General features: G+C 48.9%; 1 protein-coding gene across 1 annotated transcript in view; it reads right to left on the reverse strand.

The window, feature by feature from the left end:
• Window positions 1-24671, reverse strand: part of cacna1ha (calcium channel, voltage-dependent, T type, alpha 1H subunit a) — a 348995-nt gene that overhangs the window by 69753 nt on the left and 254571 nt on the right. Inside the window, exons 21-23 of the mRNA XM_059979077.1 lie at window positions 22740-22865; window positions 21939-22028; window positions 3618-3810 (exon numbers count right to left, since the gene is read on the reverse strand). Of these exons, the coding sequence (XP_059835060.1) occupies window positions 3618-3810; window positions 21939-22028; window positions 22740-22865 (409 nt within the window). The remainder of the gene's footprint in view (window positions 1-3617; window positions 3811-21938; window positions 22029-22739; window positions 22866-24671) is intronic.

Here is a 24671-nt window from a genome sequence, read left to right on the forward strand (position 1 = left end):
TATAGTCTTAGAGAACTACACTACAGAAACAGGCCTTTTGGCCCATCTAGTCCATGTTGATCTATTATTCTGCCTAGTCCCATTGACCTACCACTGGATTATAGCCCCCATACCCCTCCCATCCATCTATCTAAATTTCTCTTAAATGTTGAAATCAAACCTAAATCCCCCATTTCCAGTGGCAGTTCATTCTACACTCGGACTACCCTCTGAGTGAAGAAGTTCTCTCTCATGTTTCCCCCGAAGTTAACAAATTTCACGTCACATGCTGGTGATAATAAACCTGATTCTGATTCTAAACATTTCAACTTTCACCCTTAACCCATCACCTCTAGTTTCCATCTCACCCAGTCTCAGTGGAAAAGGCCTGCTTGCATTTATCCTATCTACTCTACAACCCTCAGAATTGTGAGCACCTTTATCAAATCTCTCAGTCTTATACACTCCTCACCTGTCCAAACGTTCCCTGTAACTCAGTGCAGAATGTCTGAGTGCATGATTCACTGTGACAGGATGAATATTTTAAAAATTATAGGAATGATTATGTTGGTGAGCAAACTACACACATGCAATATTGTGCCTCCGGTATATTAAATATGTGTATACATAATATAATAATGAAATGAGAAGCCACTAATAGGTCTTAACATTAGTACATATGAAACAGAATAATGTTGGTCATTCAAAGAACTTTGTCACAGAGTTCTGGGAGAAAGAAAAAAATCAATGTTTTAAAGCACCAAAGCCGTGCCAACGTGAATGTCGTGTTCATAAAATTTGTTCCACTGCAACTAATAAGAAATATACCATGCACGTTCTACATGCTTGCTTTGCATTAACACATGCAATTTACCATGCACTGTTGCATTGCACAGTGCTGGGTCTGAGGGAAGTCATAGCTGAGAAAACGGAGAAAGCAACGGCAAATCTAGTGCATATGGAAGGGACCTTTCCCTTCTCACCTTTTTTTTAATTAATGCAAAGCACTGTGGCAGTTCCCTTCCGTGACCTAAGCACTCATTGCTACCATCAGGTGTCGTCGTGAAAAGCCACCGCTATAAAATATACCAGTGATGCACAGAACCAAGTTCCACCCAGTTTAATATAATTCTCCATTACGATTGTAAATGAAATCTCTGGCAAAGGTGAGGGAGCTTGTGACGGGGTAAACTGGTTTGGACAAAGATTGCCCAATCTGTCATTTCAAATGACACAAGTTAGTTACATAAAGCCAACTTTGTGGAAAACATTTGTAGAAAAGGGTTGGTTAAACATCCGTTGGTGAGAGACCTGATTTAATTTTATCTTTGTTTCCAAATGTTATGTAGGTAATCACATTTCCTAAAGTGTGTGATACTGACCTTTCTTCATGAAAAAATTATCATTCTGCTCATTTACTTGAGGTTTGTCCTCAATATATTTATAAAACGTTCAGAATCGCATCATGCAGACTGAGCAGTAAATACAATTTCATTTCGTACAGGGGATCATGTAATTCCCCCAATGTCAGGTCAACAGAATGAGCTTTGCGTCTTCTCAAACATGTACGATGATATTCATGTTCTGAGAAAGAAGCAAAAGATCTACAAGTGAAAAGCAAAAACACTGCAGATGCTGGAAAACCAAAACAAAATCAGAAAATGCTAAAGCAGCACTGTGCTGTTGTTGCAAAGGAGCAAATTTCATGGCACAAATGAGGGTTTTCTTCTCAGTTAAGGAAGTGGTCTAAAGAGCTAATTTACTCCAGTCCTGATGAAGGAACTTGGCCCAAAACTTTGACTGTTGATTCGTTTCCATAGATGCCGCCTGACTGCTGAGTTCCTCCAGCAGGTTGCGTGTGTTTCTCTAGATTACCAGCATCTGCAGAATCGCTGAGTATAGAAGTTGTTCCAAACAGTACAACAGCTAGCTATAGGTCATAGTATGAGAATATATATCATACATAGTATGAGTATCATATCTCACTGCTATGAGAAATTGTGGACAAAGACAACACAATTAACGAAGTCCACAATTCTTCAGCTCTGAAAGCAGAGTTGTAACAGGACACACTCCTTCCAACCACAATACCTACACTTTACCATTTGATAAACAGGGCACAACATCAAGACGGGACTAAAACAGACAGCACAAGTTACACATCTTTCTGAGTCTGCCGCCTTCAACCAAAACCCTGGGATTTCTCGATGGCAAATGCAAAATGGGGAAAAAAATTCAGTTGCTTTTACAATCAAGCACTTTTGTCCCTCTATTTCCCTATATCCTCATGAGGTAGGTGTTACAATATGCCATGATGTTGTGGCAAATGATAGTCGGGTAATTTAGTTATTTATTTGGAGATACAATGAGGAACAGGCCCTTCTGGCCCAATAAGCCATGACATCCAGCAATGCACCTATTTAACACTAGGCTAACCACAAGACGATTTAGAGTGACTGGCTAACCAACTAACTGGTACATCTCTGGTCTGTGGGAGGAAACCAGAGCACCTGGATGAAACCCACATGGTCACGGGGAGGACAATACAATCCTTGCAGACGGTGCCAGAGTTGCACTCCGATGCCCCAAGCTGTAAAAGCATCGTGCTAACCGCTACACTCACTATAGCACCCGTAATGTGTATCCTTGAGAGATATCTATTTAAACACTGTTCCACTGTATGTTCCAACGCATTTGAGCAAGTTCATTGTATTTATTGAATAATGTTACTGAGAAAACAGTCTCCGGAATCTTGACTTTCAGGTAGGTATTGTAACCTAACCTGTCTTCACTCCCATCACAAATTTATAAGACCATGAAACATGGTAGCAGAATTAGGCCATTTGGCTCTGCCATTCCATCATAACTAACTTATGAGCCCTCCCAACCCCATTCTCCTGCCTTCTTCCCCTCGCCCTTGACACCCTTACTAATCAAGAACCTGTCAGCCTCCACTTTAAATATACTCAATGACATGGCCTCAGCAGCCATTTGTGGCAATAAATTCCACAGATCCACCATCCGCTGGCTAAAGAAATTCCTCCTCATTTTGTTCTAAAGGGACAACTTCTATTCTGAAGCTGTGTTCACTGGTCCTAGACTCCCCCATTATAAGCAACACCCTCTCCACATCCAGTCTATCTAGTCCTTTAAATTTCAATTGTTTCCCATAAGATTTCTCCTCGTTCTAGTAATCCTAGTACAGACCCAGAGCCATCAAATGCTCCTTATGCATTAACCCTTTCCTTCCCAGAAGAATTTTTGCGACCCTCCTCTGGAGCCTATCTCCGAGGCCAGCATGTATTTTCTCAGACAAGGCACCCAAAACTGTCCACAACACTCCAAGTTCAGCCTGACCAAAGCCTTATAAAGCCTCCGTGTTGCATCCACGCTTTTATATTCTAGTCTGTGTGGATCTTTATTCGGAAGGGTTAGGAATTTTTTTTTATTATCAAAAAAAAATTCGTCAAAACGAAACGGCAATGCAACCAGCCTCATCGGATCTTCATGCGGGGTGAACTTGGCGTGCACTGGCATGCTGTTGGGGTGGGGGAAGTCGCATTTCCTTCCCAGTTTGGGAGCAGGCACGGCTCAGAAAGACCAAACGTACTACCGACCAGTTAGGCACAGTTCCTTACTGCGGCGCTTTTTCTCCAGCCGTCGCAGGCGCTTCTCCTCCCTGCGGCGAGCCTCCTCCGCCTCCTGGTGCTGCCGGCACTTGTGGAAGTTCTCTACCACCACGCCCACGAACATGTTCAGCACGAAGAAGCTGACGATCAGAAGGAAGGAGATGAAGTACAGGAGCATCCACGGGTTGTGGTTCCTCTGGGGCTGTCAGCCGGCAAGAAAGGCAAAGAGTTAGAACATATCATGTGAGGGAGGCCATAGAGCCCATCCAGTTTCTCAGAGGGATCCCATTGGTGAGGAGGTACAGAGGGTTTCCAGGTCGATACATCACTCAAAGTCACCGCACAAGCTGAAGGGGGGGTTAAGAAGGTATATCGTGTGTTGGCTTTTATTAATCGGTGTTCAAGAGCTAAGAGATAAAATGTTGCAGCTCTATAAAACTCTGGTTAGACAACACATAGAGTATTATCTTCAGTTCTGGTCACCTCATTATAGAAAAGATGTGGAAGCTTTAGAGAAGACGCAGAGGAGATTTACCAAGGTGCTGCCTGGACTAGAGAGAATGTCTTATGAGCAAGTTGGGACCTTTCCCTTTGGAGCGAAGGAGGATGAGAGATGACTTGATAGCAGTGTATAGATAATAAGAAGCATAGATACAATGGACAGCCAACGATCTTTTCCCAAGACAGAGATAGCTAATACAAGAGGGCATAATTTTAAGGAAGATATAGGGGGATGACAGAGGTAGGTGTTCTTTTCACGAGAGTTGTGGTTGTGTGGCATGCACAACTAAAGGTGGTAGTAGAGGCAGATACATTAGGGACTCTTAGATAGGCAAATGGATGAAACAAAAATGGAGGAATTTGTGACAGGGATGGGTTAAATTGATCTTGGATTAGTTTAAAAGGTCGGGACAACATCAGGGGCCAAAGGGCCTATACTGTGCTGTAATGTTCTGTGTATATGCGCTAAGTATCTTCACAAGTACTGGAATCACCGAAGTGTGGAAAGCTACAGACCAAGTGTGTTGATCGGGAGAACAGTAGTGTAGCCGTTAGCGTGATGCTATTACAGCTCTGGGAATCAGCGCTGGCAGTTCAATTCCAATGCCACCAGTATGTCCTTCCGAGAGTGCATGAGCTTCCTCCCACATTCAAATGATGTACTGGTTAGTAGGTTAATTGGTCATTGAAAATTGTCTTGTGATATAGCTAATGTTATACAGGTGGGTTGCTGGGCAGCACAACTCCTCTGCGCTCTATCTCTAAATAAACTTTTTATTTTATCACCCAGGATAGACTGTTTCTTTGCTGTTTGACTCAATGATTCTGTCAGTTTTAATCATAACTAGCAACATGTTTCTCTCCCAGCAATAATGATCAGATGGTAGAGATGATAATTTAATGCTATGGTCCAAAACAATTCAAGTTTCCCAATTGCATTTTCTATTAGACATTTCAATGATCCTTATGATTGGTGGCCTCAATCTTTCCAATATTTGGAAGCTTAAAAGGAGCATTTATCTCCAGAATGATGATCTGCTATTTCAAAGCAGTAAAGGCTATGATATACTTGTCTGTTCTATGTAATCCTGTTTCCCCAGAGTCTATTCAATCTCAGATGCTCATTAACTTTATCCAGATTCTGCCACCATTCCCGTATAGTCAGAGTAACTGACAGAAACCAAGCTGACTAAACATCCAACTCATTATTGGGATGAAAGCAAAGCAGCGGGACAAATCCCACATTGTCACAGAGAATGTGCAAACTCCTTCAGACAGCGTCCAAGGACAGAATCGAACTCTGGTCACTGGAACTGAGAGGCAGTAGTACTTATATGTTAACCCTTTCATTACCGGAATCATTCTCGTGAATCTCCTCTGGATCCTCTCCAGTGCCAGCACATATTTTCACTGATAAGGGGCCCATAAAGTGCAGCTCTTTTACCAAAGTACATAACCATACTGTTCCCTACTCTATATTCCTTCTTCCACTTCTTTGCCCCTTCTCACAATCTGTCTAAGTCCTTCTGCAGACTCTCTGCCTCATCAACACTACCTGCCCCTCCACCTATCTTTGTATTATCTGCAAACTACAGGTGATATAAAGATACAGGAGCCTCAGGACCCACACCACCAGGTTCAGGAACATTTATTACCCCACAACCATCAGGCTCTTCAACCAGTGGGGATAACTTCACTCAGGTTTACTCATCCCATTATTGAAATATTCCCACAGTCTGTGGATTCCCTTTCAAGGACTCTTCAGCTCATGTTTTATTGCTTATTTATTATTATTCTAGTTCTTTTCTTTTATATTTGCACATTTTGTTGTCTTTTGCACACTAGTTGTTTGTCCATTCTGTGGATGCATTACTTCATTGATTCTATTGTGTTTCTTGGATTTGCTGTGTTTGCACTCGAGATGAATTTCAGGGTTGTACATGGTGCCATATATGTATTTTGATAATAAATTTACTTTGAACGGCCACAAAGCCATCAATTCTATTATCCAAATCATCGACATATAATATAAAAAGAAGTGGACTGAATACTGGCCACTGCGGAACGTCACTAGTCACCATCAGCCAATCAGAAAAGGCCTCACTTTATTTCTGCTCTTTGCCTTCTGCCAATCATCCAATCTTCTATCCATGCTAGTATCTTTCTTGTAATGCCATGGGCTCTTATATTCTATAGCGGCCTCATGGGGGCAGCTTGCCAAAGACCTGAAAATCCAAGTGAACAACATCCACTGACTTCACCTTGTCTAACCTGCTTGTTATTTCCTCAAAGAATTCCAACTGATTTGTCAGGCAAGAATTCCCCTGAAGGAAACCATGCTGATTTTAGCCTACTTTATCTTATACTTCCAAGTACCCTGATACCGCAAACTAATTAATGGACTCCAACATCTTCCCGAGCACTGAAGTCCGGCTAACTGGCCTATAATTTTCTTTCTTCTGCCTCCTTCCTTCTTAAAGACTAGAGTGACATTTCCAAATTTCCACTCCTCCAGAACCATTCCAGAATCTAGTGATTCTTGAAAGATCATTACTGATCTTTCAAACATCTATTCAGCCATTCAGCTCTTACAGAACCTTAGGGTGTAGTCCATCTGGTCCAGTTGACTTAACTGTCTTCAGACCTTTCAGCTTCCCAAGCACCTTCTCCTTAAATAACGGCAACTGTACTCACTTCCGCCCCCAACACTCCCAAACTTCTGGTATACTGCTAATGTCTTCCACGGTGAAGACTGGTGAAAAATACTTATTAAGGTCATTTGCCATTTCATTGTCTCCTGTTACTACCTCTCCAATGTCACTTTCCAGTGGTCCAATGCATAATTTTTCCCTCCGTTTCTCATTATATACTGTATCTGAAAAAAACATTTGGTATCCTCTTTTATATAATTAACTAGCTTAGCTTCATAGTTTATCTTTTCTTTCCTTCATGGCTCTTTTAGTTACCTTCTGATGTTCTTAAAAGTTTCCCAATACTCTACCTTCCCACTAATTTTTGCTATATTATTGGCACTTTTATGCTGACTTTGACTTCTCTTGTCACCCACATTTGTCTCATCCTCCCTTTAGAATACTTCTTCATCTTTGAGATGTATCTATCCTGTACCTTCTGAATTGTTCTGAGAAACTCCAGCCATTGCTGGTCTGCCTTCATCTCTAACAGTGTCCACCCCCCCCACTCCAATCAACTTTGACCAACTCCTCTTTCATGCCTCTATAATTCCCTTCGCTCCTCTGTAATACCGATAACTGACTCTATTTTCTCCCTCTCAAACTGCAGGGTGTATTTCTATCATATAATGATAACTGACCCCTAAGTGCTTCTTTCCCTTAACCTTTCTAATCAAATCTGATTCATGACACAACACCTAATCCAGAATTGCCTTTCTCCAAGTGGGCTCAACTATGAGCTGCTCTAAAAAGTCATCTCATAACCATTCCATCAACTCCCTCTCTTGGAATCCAGCACTAACCTAATTTTTCCAGTCTCCTTGCATATTGAAATCCCCCATGACTATCATAACATTCCCCTTATTAAATGCCTCTTCTATCTCCCATTGTAATTTATATCTCACATCCTGGCTACTGTTTGAGGCCTGTATATAATCTCATCGGGGTCTTTTTATCCTTGCAGTTTCTTAACTCTATCCACAAAGATTCTACATATTTTAATTCTATGTCACTTTTGTTCTAAGGATTTGATTTCATTTTTTTACCAACAGATCCACCCCACTTCCTCTGCTCACCTGCCTGTCCTTTTGATACAAGGTGTACCCCTGGATGTTAAACTCCTGACTATAATCTGCTTTATTATCGTCTCAGTGCTGCTCATTACGGCATACCTGTCAATCTCTAATTGTGCTACAAGATCATCTGTCTCACTCTGTGAACTACGTGCGTTCAAATATAACACCTGCAGTACTCACAGTCTTCCTGCTCGTTGCATCAGCTTGTATGCCACATGGCCCATCCTCAGCCCTCTCACATTGGCTTCCATCCCTCTGTCAAGTTATTTTAAACCGCCCTCGACATCTCTAGCAAATCTTCCCGTAAGGATATAGAGCCCTCCTGGGTTCAGATGTAACCTGTCGTTTTTGTACAGGTCGTACCTTCCCCAGAAGAAATTCCAATGGTCCATAAATCTGAATTCCTGCCCCCTGCACCACTTCCTCAGCCACTCATTCATCTGTACTTTCATCCCATCCCTGCCCTGTCTAGCACGTGGTACTGAAAGAAATTCACTGATTACTAACTTGGAGGTCCTGCTCTTCAGCCTCCTCCCTAACTCCCTAGACTATCTTCTCCACCCCCCCTCCCCGCTCCTTTATATCAATGTAATTGGAGCCAATGTTCACCATGACCTCTGGCTGCTCACCCTCCCTCTTGAGAACCTTCTGCAGGTGCCCTGAGATATAATGGACCCTAGGACCTGGGAGGCATCTATTTTGTGACCACAGATTCTCACTCTTCCATACAAAACTGATTCATGGAAGACTGATGGACACTTAAGGTCTGACTAAAGCTCTCAGATGTTCACATAAAAGTTAGCCCATAAGCACTACAGAATAAGAAAATCTGAGGTTTACTAACAGACGCAGAAGGCTGAACCTCAGGGCTAATTCTGTCACTGGACTCTCATGGTCTTATCTAGCATGGGAACCGAAGGTGAGATTTTTTTCTCAATTATTTTGCTGTAGTTCAATGTTTTTAATTACTAACATGTTATGTATTCCTAGTAGTTATTATAGGAAGGATGTTTAGACTTTGAAGAGAATACAGAAAAGATTTACCAGCAAGCTTCCTAGATTAGAGGGTATGTGCTATAAGGAATTGTTGGACAAGCTTGGCTCATTTTTGCTGGAGTGGGTGGTAGAGGTTGAGGAGAGATCTAATTGAAGTTTATATGATTTTGTGAGGCATCGTTAGAATAGACTGGCAGTATTTTTTCCCAGGGTTGAAATGCCTAGTACCAAAGAACATTCATTTAAGGTGAGAGGGGGTATGTTCAAATAAGATATTTAGGCTAAGTTATTTTCACACAGAGAGTGGAGGGTGGCTAGAATAATCTGCCAGAGGTGGTGGTGGAGGCCAATATAATCGAGGCCTTCAGGAGATCGTTCCAATCTCCATTCCCATTCCAATGTGTTGGTCCATGGTCTCCTCTACGGCCATGATGAAGCCACTCTCAGGTTGGAAGAGCAACACCTCATATTCCATCTAGGCAGCCTCCAACCTGATAGCATGAACATGAATTTACCCAAATGCTCTGAAAATGGAAGGACTTGGACATTGTGTAGGCAGCAGATATTAGTTTAAGTAGGCATTAGATTAAATACTTAATTCGTTTGGTACAACATGATGGGCTGAAGGGCCTGTTCCTATGCTTTACTGCTCTGTTGTCTATAACATTTGAAAAGATATTAACATTACTGATAAATATCATAGGTGCCTCCCAAATTTGCCCTCTGTCAGGGAAGTTGGGAGACCACATAGCTCATAACATGGGTGGATCAAAACTGGAGAAAGTCAACTGCTTGAAACTCCAGATCAATCACAAAGAACTTTCGAAGAAGATTAAGGATATATGGTATGTCACCAAATACTCTGGCAAACTGTTGAAGGTATCCTGACTGGTTGCATCATGGCTTGGCTCAGCAGTTCCAAACCAGTGCTGTCTCCACACAGACAGGACATGAAGACCGGGTGAGCTCGTGGATGGACCAGTGCTGTCTCCACACAGACAGGACATGAAGACCGGGTGAGCTCGTGGATGGACCAGTGCTGTCCCCACACAGACAGGACATGAAGAGCGGGTGAGCTCGTGGATGGACCAGTGCTGTCCCCACACAGACAGGACATGAAGACCGGGTGAGCTCGTGGATGGACCAGTGCTGTCCCCACACAGACAGGACGTGAAGACCGGGTGAGCTCGTGGATGGACCAGTGCTGTCTCCACACAGACAGGACATGAAGACCGGGTGAGCTCGTGGATGGACCAGTGCTGTCCCCACACAGACAGGACATGAAGACCGGGTGAGCTCGTGGATGGACCAGTGCTGTCCCCACACAGACAGGACATGAAGACCGGGTGAGCTCGTGGATGGACCAGTGCTGTCCCCTCACAGACAGGACATGAAGACCGGGTGAGCTCGTGGATGGACCAGTGCTGTCCCCACACAGACAGGACGTGAAGACCGGGTGAGCTCGTGGATGGACCAGTGCTGTCCCCTCACAGACAGGACATGAAGACCGGGTGAGCTCGTGGATGGACCAGTGCTGTCCCCACACAGACAGGACGTGAAGACCGGGTGAGCTCGTGGATGGACCAGTGCTGTCTCCACACAGACAGGACATGAAGACCGGGTGAGCTCGTGGATGGACCAGTGCTGTCCCCACACAGACAGGACATGAAGACCGGGTGAGCTCGTGGATGGACCAGTGCTGTCCCCACACAGACAGGACATGAAGACCGGGTGAGCTCGTGGATGGACCAGTGCTGTCCCCTCACAGACAGGACATGAAGACCGGGTGAGCTCGTGGATGGACCAGTGCTGTCCCCACACAGACAGGACGTGAAGACGGGGTGAGCTCGTGGATGGACCAGTGCTGTCCCCTCACAGACAGGACATGAAGACCGGGTGAGCTCGTGGATGGACCAGTGCTGTCCCCACACAGACAGGACATGAAGACCGGGTGAGCTCATGGATGGACCAGTGCGGTCCCCACACAGACAGGACATGAAGACCGGGTGAGCTCGTGGATGGACCAGTGCTGTTTCTCACAGACAGGACATGAAGACCGGCTGAGCTCGTGGATGGACCAGTGCTGTCCCCACACAGACAGGACATGAAGACCGGGTGAGCTCGTGGATGGACCAGTGCTGTCCCCACACAGACAGGACATGAAGACCGGGTGAGCTCGTGGATGGACCAGTGCTGTTTCTCACAGACAGGACATGAAGACCGGGTGAGCTCGTGGATGGACCAGTGCTGTTTCTCACAGACAGGACATGAAGACCGGCTGAGCTCGTGGATGGACCAGTGCTGTCCCCACACAGACAGGACATGAAGAGTGGGTGAGCTCGTGGATGGACCAGTGCTGTCCCCACACAGACAGGACATGAAGACCGGGTGAGCTCGTGGATGGACCAGTGCTGTCCCCACACAGACAGGACATGAAGACCGGGTGAGCTCGTGGATGGACCAGTGCTGTCCCCACACAGACAGGACATGAAGACCGGGTGAGCTCGTGGATGGACCAGTGCTGTTTCTCACAGACAGGACATGAAGACCGGGTGAGCTCGTGGATGGACCAGTGCTGTCTCCTCACAGACAGGACATGAAGACCGGGTGAGCTCGTGGATGGACCAGTGCTGTTTCTCACAGACAGGACATGAAGACCGGGTGAGCACGTGGATGGACCAGTGCTGTCTCCTCACAGACAGGACATGAAGACCGGGTGAGCTCGTGGATGGACCAGTGCTGTCCCCACACAGACAGGAGATGAAGACCGGGTGAGCTCGTGGATGGACCAGTGCTGTTTCTCACATACAGGACATGAAGAGCGGGTGAGCTCGTGGATGGACCAGTGCTGTCCCCACACAGACAGGACGTGAAGACCGGGTGAGCTCGTGGATGGACCAGTGCTGTTTCTCACAGACAGGACATGAAGACCGGCTGAGCTCGTGGATGGACCAGTGCTGTCTCCTCACAGACAGGACATGAAGACCGGGTGAGCTCGTGGATGGACCAGTGCTGTCCCCACACAGACAGGACATGAAGACCGGGTGAGCTCGTGGATGGACCAGTGCTGTCCCCACACAGACAGGAGATGAAGACCGGGTGAGCTCGTGGATGGACCAGTGCTGTCTCCTCACAGACAGGACATGAAGACCGGGTGAGCTCGTGGATGGACCAGTGCTGTTTCTCACAGACAGGACGTGAAGACCGGGTGAGCTCGTGGATGGACTAGTGCTGTCCCCACACAGACAGGACATGAAGAGCGGGTGAGCTCGTGGATGGACCAGTGCTGTCCCCACACAGACAGGACATGAAGACCGGGTGAGCTCGTGGATGGACCAGTGCTGTCCCCACACAGACAGGACGTGAAGACCAGGTGAGCTCGTGGATGGACCAGTGCTGTCTCCACACAGACAGGACATGAAGACCGGGTGAGCTCGTGGATGGACCAGTGCTGTCCCCACACAGACAGGACATGAAGACCGGGTGAGCTCGTGGATGGACCAGTGCTGTCCCCACACAGACAGGACATGAAGACCGGGTGAGCTCGTGGATGGACCAGTGCTGTCCCCTCACAGACAGGACATGAAGACCGGGTGAGCTCGTGGATGGACCAGTGCTGTCCCCACACAGACAGGACGTGAAGACCAGGTGAGCTCGTGGATGGACCAGTGCTGTCCGCTCACAGACAGGACATGAAGACCGGGCGAGCTCGTGGATGGACCAGTGCTGTTTCTCACAGACAGGACATGAAGACCGGGTGAGCTCATGGATGGACCAGTGCGGTCCCCACACAGACAGGACATGAAGACCGGGTGAGCTCGTGGATGGACCAGTGCTGTTTCTCACAGACAGGACATGAAGACCGGCTGAGCTCGTGGATGGACCAGTGCTGTCCCCACACAGACAGGACATGAAGACCGGGTGAGCTCGTGGATGGACCAGTGCTGTCCCCACACAGACAGGACATGAAGACCGGGTGAGCTCGTGGATGGACCAGTGCTGTTTCTCACAGACAGGACATGAAGACCGGGTGAGCTCGTGGATGGACCAGTGCTGTTTCTCACAGACAGGACATGAAGACCGGGTGAGCTCGTGGATGGACCAGTGCTGTTTCTCACAGACAGGACATGAAGACCGGGTGAGCTCGTGGATGGACCAGTGCTGTTTCTCACAGACAGGACATGAAGACCGGGTGAGCTCGTGGATGGACCAGTGCTGTTTCTCACAGACAGGACATGAAGACCGGGTGAGCTCGTGGATGGACCAGTGCTGTTTCTCACAGACAGGACATGAAGACTGGGTGAGCTCGTGGATGGACCAGTGCTGTTCCTCACAGACAGGACATGAAGACCGGGTGAGCTCGTGGATGGACCAGTGCTGTTTCTCACAGACAGGACATGAAGACCGGGTGAGCTCGTGGATGGACCAGTGCTGTTTCTCACAGACAGGACATGAAGACCGGGTGAGCTCGTGGATGGACCAGTGCTGTCTCCTCACAGACAGGACATGAAGACCGGGTGAGCTCGTGGATGGACCAGTGCTGTCCCCACACAGACAGGACGTGAAGACCGGGTGAGCTCGTGGATGGACCAGTGCTGTCCCCACACAGACAGGACATGAAGACCGGGTGAGCTCGTGGATGGACCAGTGCTGTCCCCACACAGACAGGACATGAAGACCGGGTGAGCTCGTGGATGGACCAGTGCTGTCCCCTCACAGACAGGACATGAAGACCGGGTGAGCTCGTGGATGGACCAGTGCTGTCCCCACACAGACAGGACGTGAAGACCAGGTGAGCTCGTGGATGGACCAGTGCTGTCCGCTCACAGACAGGACATGAAGACCGGGCGAGCTCGTGGATGGACCAGTGCTGTTTCTCACAGACAGGACATGAAGACCGGGTGAGCTCATGGATGGACCAGTGCGGTCCCCACACAGACAGGACATGAAGACCGGGTGAGCTCGTGGATGGACCAGTGCTGTTTCTCACAGACAGGACATGAAGACCGGCTGAGCTCGTGGATGGACCAGTGCTGTCCCCACACAGACAGGACATGAAGACCGGGTGAGCTCGTGGATGGACCAGTGCTGTCCCCACACAGACAGGACATGAAGACCGGGTGAGCTCGTGGATGGACCAGTGCTGTTTCTCACAGACAGGACATGAAGACCGGGTGAGCTCGTGGATGGACCAGTGCTGTTTCTCACAGACAGGACATGAAGACCGGGTGAGCTCGTGGATGGACCAGTGCTGTTTCTCACAGACAGGACATGAAGACCGGGTGAGCTCGTGGATGGACCAGTGCTGTTTCTCACAGACAGGACATGAAGACCGGGTGAGCTCGTGGATGGACCAGTGCTGTTTCTCACAGACAGGACATGAAGACCGGGTGAGCTCGTGGATGGACCAGTGCTGTTTCTCACAGACAGGACATGAAGACTGGGTGAGCTCGTGGATGGACCAGTGCTGTTCCTCACAGACAGGACATGAAGACCGGGTGAGCTCGTGGATGGACCAGTGCTGTTTCTCACAGACAGGACATGAAGACCGGGTGAGCTCGTGGATGGACCAGTGCTGTTTCTCACAGACAGGACATGAAGACCGGGTGAGCTCGTGGATGGACCAGTGCTGTCTCCTCACAGACAGGACATGAAGACCGGGTGAGCTCGTGGATGGACCAGTGCTGTCCCCACACAGACAGGACGTGAAGACCGGGTGAGCTCGTGGATGGACCAGTGCTGTCCCCACACAGACAGGACATGAAGACCGGGTGAGCTCGTGGATGGACCAGTGCTGTCCCCACACAGACAGGACATGAAGACCGGGTGAGCTCGTGGATGGACCAGTGCTGTTTCTCACAGACAGGACATGAAGACCGGGTGAGCTCGTGGATGGACCAGTGCTGTCTCCTCACAGACAGGACATGAAGACCGGGTGAGCTCGTGGATGGACCAGTGCTGTTTCTCACAGACAGGACATGAAGACCGGGTGAGCTCGTGGATGGACCAGTGCTGTTTCTCACAGACAGGACATGAAGACCGGGTGAGCTCGTGGATGGACCAGTGCTGTCTCCTCACAGACAGGACATGAAGAGCGGGTGAGCTCGTGGATGGACCAGTGCTGTCTCCTCACAGACAGGACATGAAGACCGGGTGAGCTCGTGGATGGACCAGTGCTGTCCCCACACAGACAGGACATGAAGACCGGGTGAGCTCGTGGATGGACCAGTGCTGTCTCCTCACAGACAGGACATGAAGACCGGGTGAGCTCGTGGATGGACCAGTGCTGTCCCCACACAGACAGGAGATGAAGACCGGGTGAGCTCGTGGATGGACCAGTGCTGTTTCTCACATACAGGACATGAAGAGCGGGTGAGCTCGTGGATGGACCAGTGCTGTCCCCACACAGACAGGACGTGAAGACCGGGTGAGCTCGTGGATGGACCAGTGCTGTTTCTCACAGACAAGACATGAAGACCGGCTGAGCTCGTGGATGGACCAGTGCTGTCTCCTCACAGACAGGACATGAAGACCGGGTGAGCTCGTGGATGGACCAGTGCTGTCCCCACACAGACAGGACATGAAGACCGGGTGAGCTCGTGGATGGACCAGTGCTGTCCCCACACAGACAGGACATGAAGACCGGGTGAGCTCGTGGATGGACCAGTGCTGTCTCCTCACAGACAGGACATGAAGACCGGGTGAGCTCGTGGATGGACCAGTGCTGTTTCTCACAGACAGGACGTGAAGACCGGGTGAGCTCGTGGATGGACTAGTGCTGTCCCCACACAGACAGGACATGAAGAGCGGGTGAGCTCGTGGATGGACCAGTGCTGTCCCCACACAGACAGGACGTGAAGACCGGGTGAGCTCGTGGATGGACCAGTGCTGTCTCCACACAGACAGGACATGAAGACCGGGTGAGCTCGTGGATGGACCAGTGCTGTCCCCACACAGACAGGACATGAAGACCGGGTGAGCTCGTGGATGGACCAGTGCTGTCCCCACACAGACAGGACATGAAGACCGGGTGAGCTCGTGGATGGACCAGTGCTGTCCCCTCACAGACAGGACATGAAGACCGGGTGAGCTCGTGGATGGACCAGTGCTGTCCCCACACAGACAGGACGTGAAGACCAGGTGAGCTCGTGGATGGACCAGTGCTGTCCCCTCACAGACAGGACATGAAGACCGGGTGAGCTCGTGGATGGACCAGTGCTGTTTCTCACAGACAGGACATGAAGACCGGGTGAGCTCATGGATGGACCAGTGCGGTCCCCACACAGACAGGACATGAAGACCGGGTGAGCTCGTGGATGGACCAGTGCTGTTTCTCACAGACAGGACATGAAGACCGGCTGAGCTCGTGGATGGACCAGTGCTGTCCCCACACAGACAGGACATGAAGACCGGGTGAGCTCGTGGATGGACCAGTGCTGTCCCCACACAGACAGGACATGAAGACCGGGTGAGCTCGTGGATGGACCAGTGCTGTTTCTCACAGACAGGACATGAAGACCGGGTGAGCTCGTGGATGGACCAGTGCTGTTTCTCACAGACAGGACATGAAGACCGGGTGAGCTCGTGGATGGACCAGTGCTGTTTCTCACAGACAGGACATGAAGACCGGGTGAGCTCGTGGATGGACCAGTGCTGTTTCTCACAGACAGGACATGAAGACCGGGTGAGCTCGTGGATGGACCAGTGCTGTTTCTCACAGACAGGACATGAAGACCGGGTGAGCTCGTGGATGGACCAGTGCTGTTTCTCACAGACAGGACATGAAGACCGGGTGAGCTCGTGGATGGACCAGTGCTGTTTCTCACAGACAGAACATGAAGACCGGGTGAGCTCGTGGATGGACCAGTGCTGTCCCCACACAGACAGGACATGAAGACCGGGTGAGCTCGTGGATGGACCAGTGCTGTCTCCTCACAGACAGGACATGAAGACCGGGTGAGCTCGTAGATGGACCAGTGCTGTCCCCACACAGACAGGACGTGAGGACCGGGTGAGCTCGTGGGTGGACCAGTGCTGTCCCCACACAGACAGGACATGAAGACCGGGTGAGCTCGTGGATGGACCAGTGCTGTCCCCACACAGACAGGACATGAAGACCGGGTGAGCTCGTGGATGGACCAGTGCTGTTTCTCACAGACAGGACATGAAGACCGGGTGAGCTCGTGGATGGACCAGTGCTGTCTCCTCACAGACAGGACATGAAGACCGGGTGAGCTCGTGGATGGACCAGTGCTGTTTCTCACAGACAGGACATGAAGACCGGGTGAGCTCGTGGATGGACCAGTGCTGTTTCTCACAGACAGGACATGAAGACCGGGTGAGCTCGTGGATGGACCAGTGCTGTCTCCTCACAGACAGGACATGAAGAGCGGGTGAGCTCGTGGATGGACCAGTGCTGTCCCCACACAGACAGGACATGAAGACCGGGTGAGCTCGTGGATGGACCAGTGCTGTCTCCTCACAGACAGGACATGAAGACCGGGTGAGCTCGTGGATGGACCAGTGCTGTTTCTCACAGACAGGACATGAAGACCGGCTGAGCTCGTGGATGGACCAGTGCTGTCCCCACACAGACAGGACATGAAGAGTGGGTGAGCTCGTGGATGGACCAGTGCTGTCCCCACACAGACAGGACATGAAGACCGGGTGAGCTCGTGGATGGACCAGTGCTGTCCCCACACAGACAGGACATGAAGACCGGGTGAGCTCGTGGATGGACCAGTGCTGTCCCCACACAGACAGGACATGAAGACCGGGTGAGCTCGTGGATGGACCAGTGCTGTTTCTCACAGACAGGACATGAAGACCGGGTGAGCTCGTGGATGGACCAGTGCTGTCTCCTCACAGACAGGACATGAAGACCGGGTGAGCTCGTGGATGGACCAGTGCTGTTTCTCACAGACAGGACATGAAGACCGGGTGAGCACGTGGATGGACCAGTGCTGTCTCCTCACAGACAGGACATGAAGACCGGGTGAGCTCGTGGATGGACCAGTGCTGTCCCCACACAGACAGGAGATGAAGACCGGGTGAGCTCGTGGATGGACCAGTGCTGTTTCTCACATACAGGACATGAAGAGCGGGTGAGCTCGTGGATGGACCAGTGCTGTCCCCACACAGACAGGACGTGAAGACCGGGTGAGCTCGTGGATGGACCAGTGCTGTTTCTCACAGACAGGACATGAAGACCGGCTGAGCTCGTGGATGGACCAGTGCTGTCTCCTCACAGACAGGACATGAAGACCGGGTGAGCTCGTGGATGGACCAGTGCTGTCCCCACACAGACAGGACATGAAGACCGGGTGAGCTCGTGGATGGACCAGTGCTGTCCCCACACAGACAGGACATGAAGACCGGGTGAGCTCGTGGATGGACCAGTGCTGTCTCCTCACAGACAGTACATGAAGACCGGGTGAGCTCGTGGATGGACCAGTGCTGTTTCTCACAGACAGGACGTGAAGACCGGGTGAGCTCGTGGATGGACTAGTGCTGTCCCCACACAGACAGGACATGAAGACCGGGTGAGCTCGTGGATGGACCAGTGCTGTCCCCACACAGACAGGACATGAAGACCGGGTGAGCTCGTGGATGGACCAGTGCTGTCTCCTCACAGACAGGACATGAAGACCGGGTGAGCTCGTGGATGGACCAGTGCTGTCCCCACACAGACAGGACATGAAGACCGGGTGAGCTCGTGGATGGACCAGTGCTGTCTCCTCACAGACAGGACATGAAGACCGGGTGAGCTCGTGGATGGACCAGTGCTGTCTCCTCACAGACAGGACATGAAGACCGGGTGAGCTCGTGGATGGACCAGTGCTGTCCCCACACAGACAGGACATGAAGACCGGGTGAGCTCGTGGATGGACCAGTGCTGTCCCCACACAGACAGGACATGAAGACCGGGTGAGCTCGTGGATGGACCAGTGCTGTCCCCTCACAGACAGGACATGAAGAGCGGGTGAGCTCGTGGATGGACCAGTGCTGTCCCCACACAGACAGGACATGAAGACCGGGTGAGCTCGTGGATGGACCAGTGCTGTCCCCTCACAGACAGGACATGAAGACCGGCTGAGCTCGTGGATGGACCAGTGCTGTCCCCACACAGACAGGACATGAAGACCGGGTGAGCTCGTGGATGGACCAGTGCTGTCTCCTCACAGACAGGACATGAAGACCGGGTGAGCTCGTGGATGGACCAGTGCTGTCTCCTCACAGACAGGACGTGAAGACCGGGTGAGCTCGTGGATGGACCAGTGCTGTCCCCACACAGACAGGACATGAAGACCGGGTGAGCTCGTGGATGGACCAGTGCTGTCTCCTCACAGACAGGACGTGAAGACCGGGTGAGCTCGTGGATGGACCAGTGCTGTCTCCACACAGACAGGACATGAAGACCGGGTGAGCTCGTGGATGGACCAGTGCTGTTTCTCACAGACAGGACATGAAGACCGGGTGAGCTCGTGGATGGACCAGTGCTGTCCCCACACAGACAGGACATGAAGACCGGGTGAGCTCGTGGATGGACCAGTGCTGTTTCTCACAGACAGGACATGAAGACCGGGTGTGCTCGTGGATGGACCAGTGCTGTCTCCTCACAGACAGGACATGAAGACCGGGTGAGCTCGTGGATGGACCAGTGCTGTCTCCTCACAGACAGGACGTGAAGACCGGGTGAGCTCGTGGATGGACCAGTGCTGTCCCCACACAGACAGGACATGTAGACCGGGTGAGCTCGTGGATGGACCAGTGCTGTCTCCTCACAGACAGGACATGAAGACCGGGTGAGCTCGTGGATGGACCAGTGCTGTCCCCACACAGACAGGACATGAAGAGCGGGTGAGCTCGTGGATGGACCAGTGCTGTCCCCACACAGACAGGACATGAAGAGCGGGTGAGCTCGTGGATGGACCAGTGCTGTTTCTCACAGACAGGACATGAAGACCGGGTGAGCTCGTGGATGGACCAGTGCTGTCCCCACACAGACAGGACATGAAGACCGGCTCAGCAGTTCCAAACCAGTGCTGTCTCCACACAGACAGGACATGAAGACCGGGTGAGCTCGTGGATGGACCAGTGCTGTCCCCACACAGACAGGACATGAAGAGCGGGTGAGCTCGTGGATGGACCAGTGCTGTCTCCACACAGACAGGACATGAAGACCGGGTGAGCTCGTGGATGGACCAGTGCTGTCTCCTCACAGACAGGACATGAAGACCGGCTGAGCTCGTGGATGGACCAGTGCTGTCCCCACACAGACAGGACATGAAGACCGGGTGAGCTTGTGGATGGACCAGTGCTGTTTCTCACAGACAGGACATGAAGACCGGGTGAGCTCGTGGATGGACCAGTGCTGTTTCTCACAGACAGGACATGAAGACCGGGTGAGCTCGTGGATGGACCAGTGCTGTCCCCACACAGACAGGACATGAAGACCGGCTGAGCTCGTGGATGGACCAGTGCTGTTTCTCACAGACAGGACATGAAGACCGGCTGAGCTCGTGGATGGACCAGTGCTGTCTCCTCACAGACAGGACATGAAGACCGGGTGAGTTTTGGGTTGCTGCTACTTTAAGGCAGTGGACGCTATGAGTTGTACCACCGTTCCCTCCACATTAATTGCACGCTTTGACGTACAACTCTCTATTGTTCACCTACGACTGACCAACACACACAAAATGCTGAAGGAACTCAGCAGGCGGGCAACATCTCTGGAAATGAATAAGCAGTTGGTGATTTAGGTCGAGATCCTTCATCAAGACTGGAAAGGGAGGGGGGAAGACACCAGAATAAGAAGGTGGAGGGAGGGGAAGGTGTTCAAGCTGGAAGATGATTGTTGAAGCCAGGAGTGTGGGGAAGGAAGTATGAAGCAGTAAGGTGATAGCTGGAAAAGGTAAAGGGCTGGAGAAGAAGGAATCTTATAGGAGAGGAGAGTGGACTATGGGAAAACAGGAAGAAGGAAAGGAACCAGGGGGAGATGATAAGCAGGTGAGGAGAAGAGGAGAGGTGAGAGGAGAGTCAGAATAGGGAACGGAAGAAAAGGGAAGGGGGAAGGGGATAGATTACCGGAACCTAAGGAAATTAATGTTCATGCTATCAGGTTGGAGGCTGCCTAGATGGAATATGAGGTGTTGCTCTTCCAACCTGAGAGTGGCTTCATCATGGCCGTAGAGGAGACCATGGACCATCGCGTTGGATTGGAATGGGAATAGAGATTGGAATTAAAATGGTTGGCCACCACAGAAGCAAGAAAGGAAGATGTCTATATATCTCGTGATACAGCGCAGAGATGGTCCTCTCAGCCACGAGATGAACAACCCCAGTTAATCCTATCATAATTATGGGCCAATTTACAATAACTAATTAACCTACCTGGTATGCCTTTGTACTGGGAGGAAACTGTAGACATTCCCACATTCCACGAGGATGATGTACAGAGGCCCCTTACAGAATGGTGCTTCACTTGAACTCTGAACTCAGGAACTCAGCTGTCTTAGTGTCATGCTAACTGCTATGCTGCTATGGTTCCCATCCTGCTTTTTGCAAATGGAGCGAAGGTGTGCAACAAAGCAGTTCCCCAAACACACCAGGTCTCACCAGTGAAGAGCGATCCGCATTGGGAGCGCAGGATCCAGTAGATGACTCCAATAGATTCGCAGGTGAAGCATTGCCTCACCTGGAAGGACTGTTTGGGGCCCTGAAAGGAGGTGAGGGAGGAGGTGAAGAGACAGGTGTAGCATTTTTTCCGCTTGCTGGGATAGCTCCCAGGAGAAACTAATGGACAAGGGAATCATGGAGGGAAATTCCTCTGGAAAGTGGAGATTGGTCTATGTTTTGGCAACTATCTTACAGTTATCAATCTTTGGGTTCCAGTGATTGGGTTTATGGCTAATGACTGTGTAATCAGATAGTGTTGATTGTACCAGGAAGAAAAAAATGACATTAATTCTAGTAACTTTAAACTTTTTGCAATTTGTTACATAATAAAGCACTTAAAAACTATCAATAGAGTTAAATAATTATAAGGGCATTCTGAATAATATTACCTGTTTGTCTATCCCTATAGCATCGAGACCATGGTACATTATATTTACCCAGCCATCCTTGGAGGACAAGACAAAGAGAGACATCAATGCCTATAAAACAGCCAAAAGAGAAAAGAAAACATTATCTCTCCTGAAGTTTTGATTTCTCTTGCCTTTCAACGCAAGTTCAAGTTCATTGTCATTTAACCATACACATGTATATACAGATAAATGAAATATTGTTCCTCTGGTGCCCTATGGTTACAATCCAACACACACAGACACAAAATAATAAGGTATTAACAGAAGTCCCTGAGTGGCATGGCCTGAAGATTGACAGGTTGAAATAAAATGCAAGGTGCATGGTTTATGTAAGATGGTATGATGTTACTGACACTATTATAATAAAACAAGCATTCATATAAATATGAGAAACAGCAACAAGATGAAAAGTGACACAAGTACAAGTCTTGATCGATAAAACGCAACCGTTTCCAACAAAATTATCTGGAAAATAATTATATTCCATTGAGGATAACAGTATTAGTTGTAAATGATAATGAAGATGATATTGCCTGCCTAGTTTTCTGTAGCTGAATGAGTAGAGCAACAATTAATTGAGAGCTCATATTCTACACCAATTCCACATCTCACATTATGCACACTAGTATTTACCAGCAAGATGGACAAACCTATTACCTTGCAATTTTAAGTCCTATTGCTGGACGTGAACTGTATATTAATTAATGCAATATGCTTCCCTATATGGAGCATGCTTTCTCTGATGTATTTTTCCATTAAATGTTAATGTTTATGGCATACCTGTCCCAGATTATCAAAATTATATTTTCGGCGAACCCATTTGAAGTTAGCCTGGAAACAATCGGACTTGTTGGTGATGTTTCTGGTGTCATGTCCGACACAGTGATAAAACTTGCCTTTGAACAGCTGCAAGACATATAGACCACGATGAAAATTTAAACTACAACACAACTAAAAAAATGAAAAGTACTGACCTCCTAGTGATTTTCCCACCCCTTCCAAATTGACATTCCAAGGAATTATCAAAAATTTATGACCATACAAACACATGAATTATGAGGAAGAATCAACCCCTCACCTTTCTAGGCTCCTCTGCCATTTAATAAGATCAAGTCCTGATTGTAACCTCAAAATAAATTGAGGTGATGAAGAGTGACTTTCAAGGACTCTTCATCTCATGTCCTAAGAATTTACTGCTTATTTATTTTTATTATTAATATTTCTTTTTTCTCTTTTATGTCTGCACAGTTTATTGTCTTTTGCACACTGTTTGTTTGTCCGAACTGTTGGCTGGAGTCTTTCAATCATTCCGTTATGTTCCTTGGATTTACTGAGTATGCCCACAAGTAAATGAACCTCAGTGTAGTACAGTCGGCCCTCCATATCCGCGGGTTCCGCATGCGTGGATTCAACCAACCGCGGATTGGGAAAACCCGAAAGTTCTCTCTCCAACACTCATTGTTTGAGCATTGTTCACCTCATGTCTCGTGTACTGACTTTCTCTTGTTGTCATTATTCCCTAAACAATACAGTATAACAACTATTTAGATTGTATTAGGTATTATAAGTAATGTAGAGATGATTTAAAGTATATGGGAGGATGTGCGTAGGTTATATGCAAATACTATGCCCTTTTATATAAGGGACTTGAGCATCTGCATTTTTTGGTATCCGCGGGGGGGGTCCTGGAACCAATCCCCTGTGGATAAGGAGGGTCAACTGTTTATGGTGACATACATGCATTTTGATAATAAATTTACTTTGGACTTTGTTTACCTCCTAGTATCTTCCCACTCCCTTCCTTATTAGAATTTTTTTCTTAAAAATATTCAAAGGCTCTACATCTGCTGCTCTTTGTGCAAGAGGGTCCCAGAGATTCAAGAGGAAAAAGGTTGTATCAGATCAGGTGGCAAAGAACCAGCTTAATTGTTAGGCTGAGTTGTTCCACACACCATAAACTGATTTAATTTGTACTTTTAAAATAATTTAGCAGTTTGATGAGGTTTCATGAAGGTAAGTTGTCACTTGGTGCAACATAATATAACTTAAACATCAAAGATTCTGTGGATGCTGGAAATCTCGAGCGACACACTCAGAAATGCTGGAGGAACTTCATAGGTCAGACTGAATCTATGGAGGGGAAAAAGCCGTCAATATATCAGGCCAAGAGACATTTGGAGGAGCAAAATCTTATATTCAACCTGGTTAGTCTCCAACCTGATGGTATCAATATCAATTTCTCCAACTTCCAGTAAACTCCCTCCTCTGCCCTTCACTCTTTTTGTTTTTGATTCTTCATTCTTTCTCCAGTTCTCTGCTCCTCACCTCCCTCTGGTTCCCCTCCTCCTCCCCTTTCTTCCTCGGTCCACTGTCCTCTCCTGTTAGATTCCTTCTTCTTCAACCCTTGTCTTTTCCACCTATCACCACTCAGCTTCTTCCTTCATCCCCTTTCTCCCACCTACCCACCTTACCCCTTCACCTTCACCTGGTTTCACCTATCACCTACCACCTTCCCCTCCCCCAATCTCCTCAAACTGATTTCTTCCATTTTCCTTTCCAGTCCTGATGAAGGTCTTGGCCTGAAATGTAGACTGCTTATTCCCCTTCATTTATGCTGCCTGACTTGCAGAGTTCATCCAGCTTTTTGCATGTGATGCACAGTATATCTTGTCCTCTTTCTAAATCCAGCTTGAACTACCTGGTGGAAGGTCG

This window comes from Hypanus sabinus, chromosome 9, assembly GCF_030144855.1.
Source record: "Hypanus sabinus isolate sHypSab1 chromosome 9, sHypSab1.hap1, whole genome shotgun sequence".
Classification (NCBI taxonomy): domain Eukaryota; kingdom Metazoa; phylum Chordata; class Chondrichthyes; order Myliobatiformes; family Dasyatidae; genus Hypanus; species Hypanus sabinus.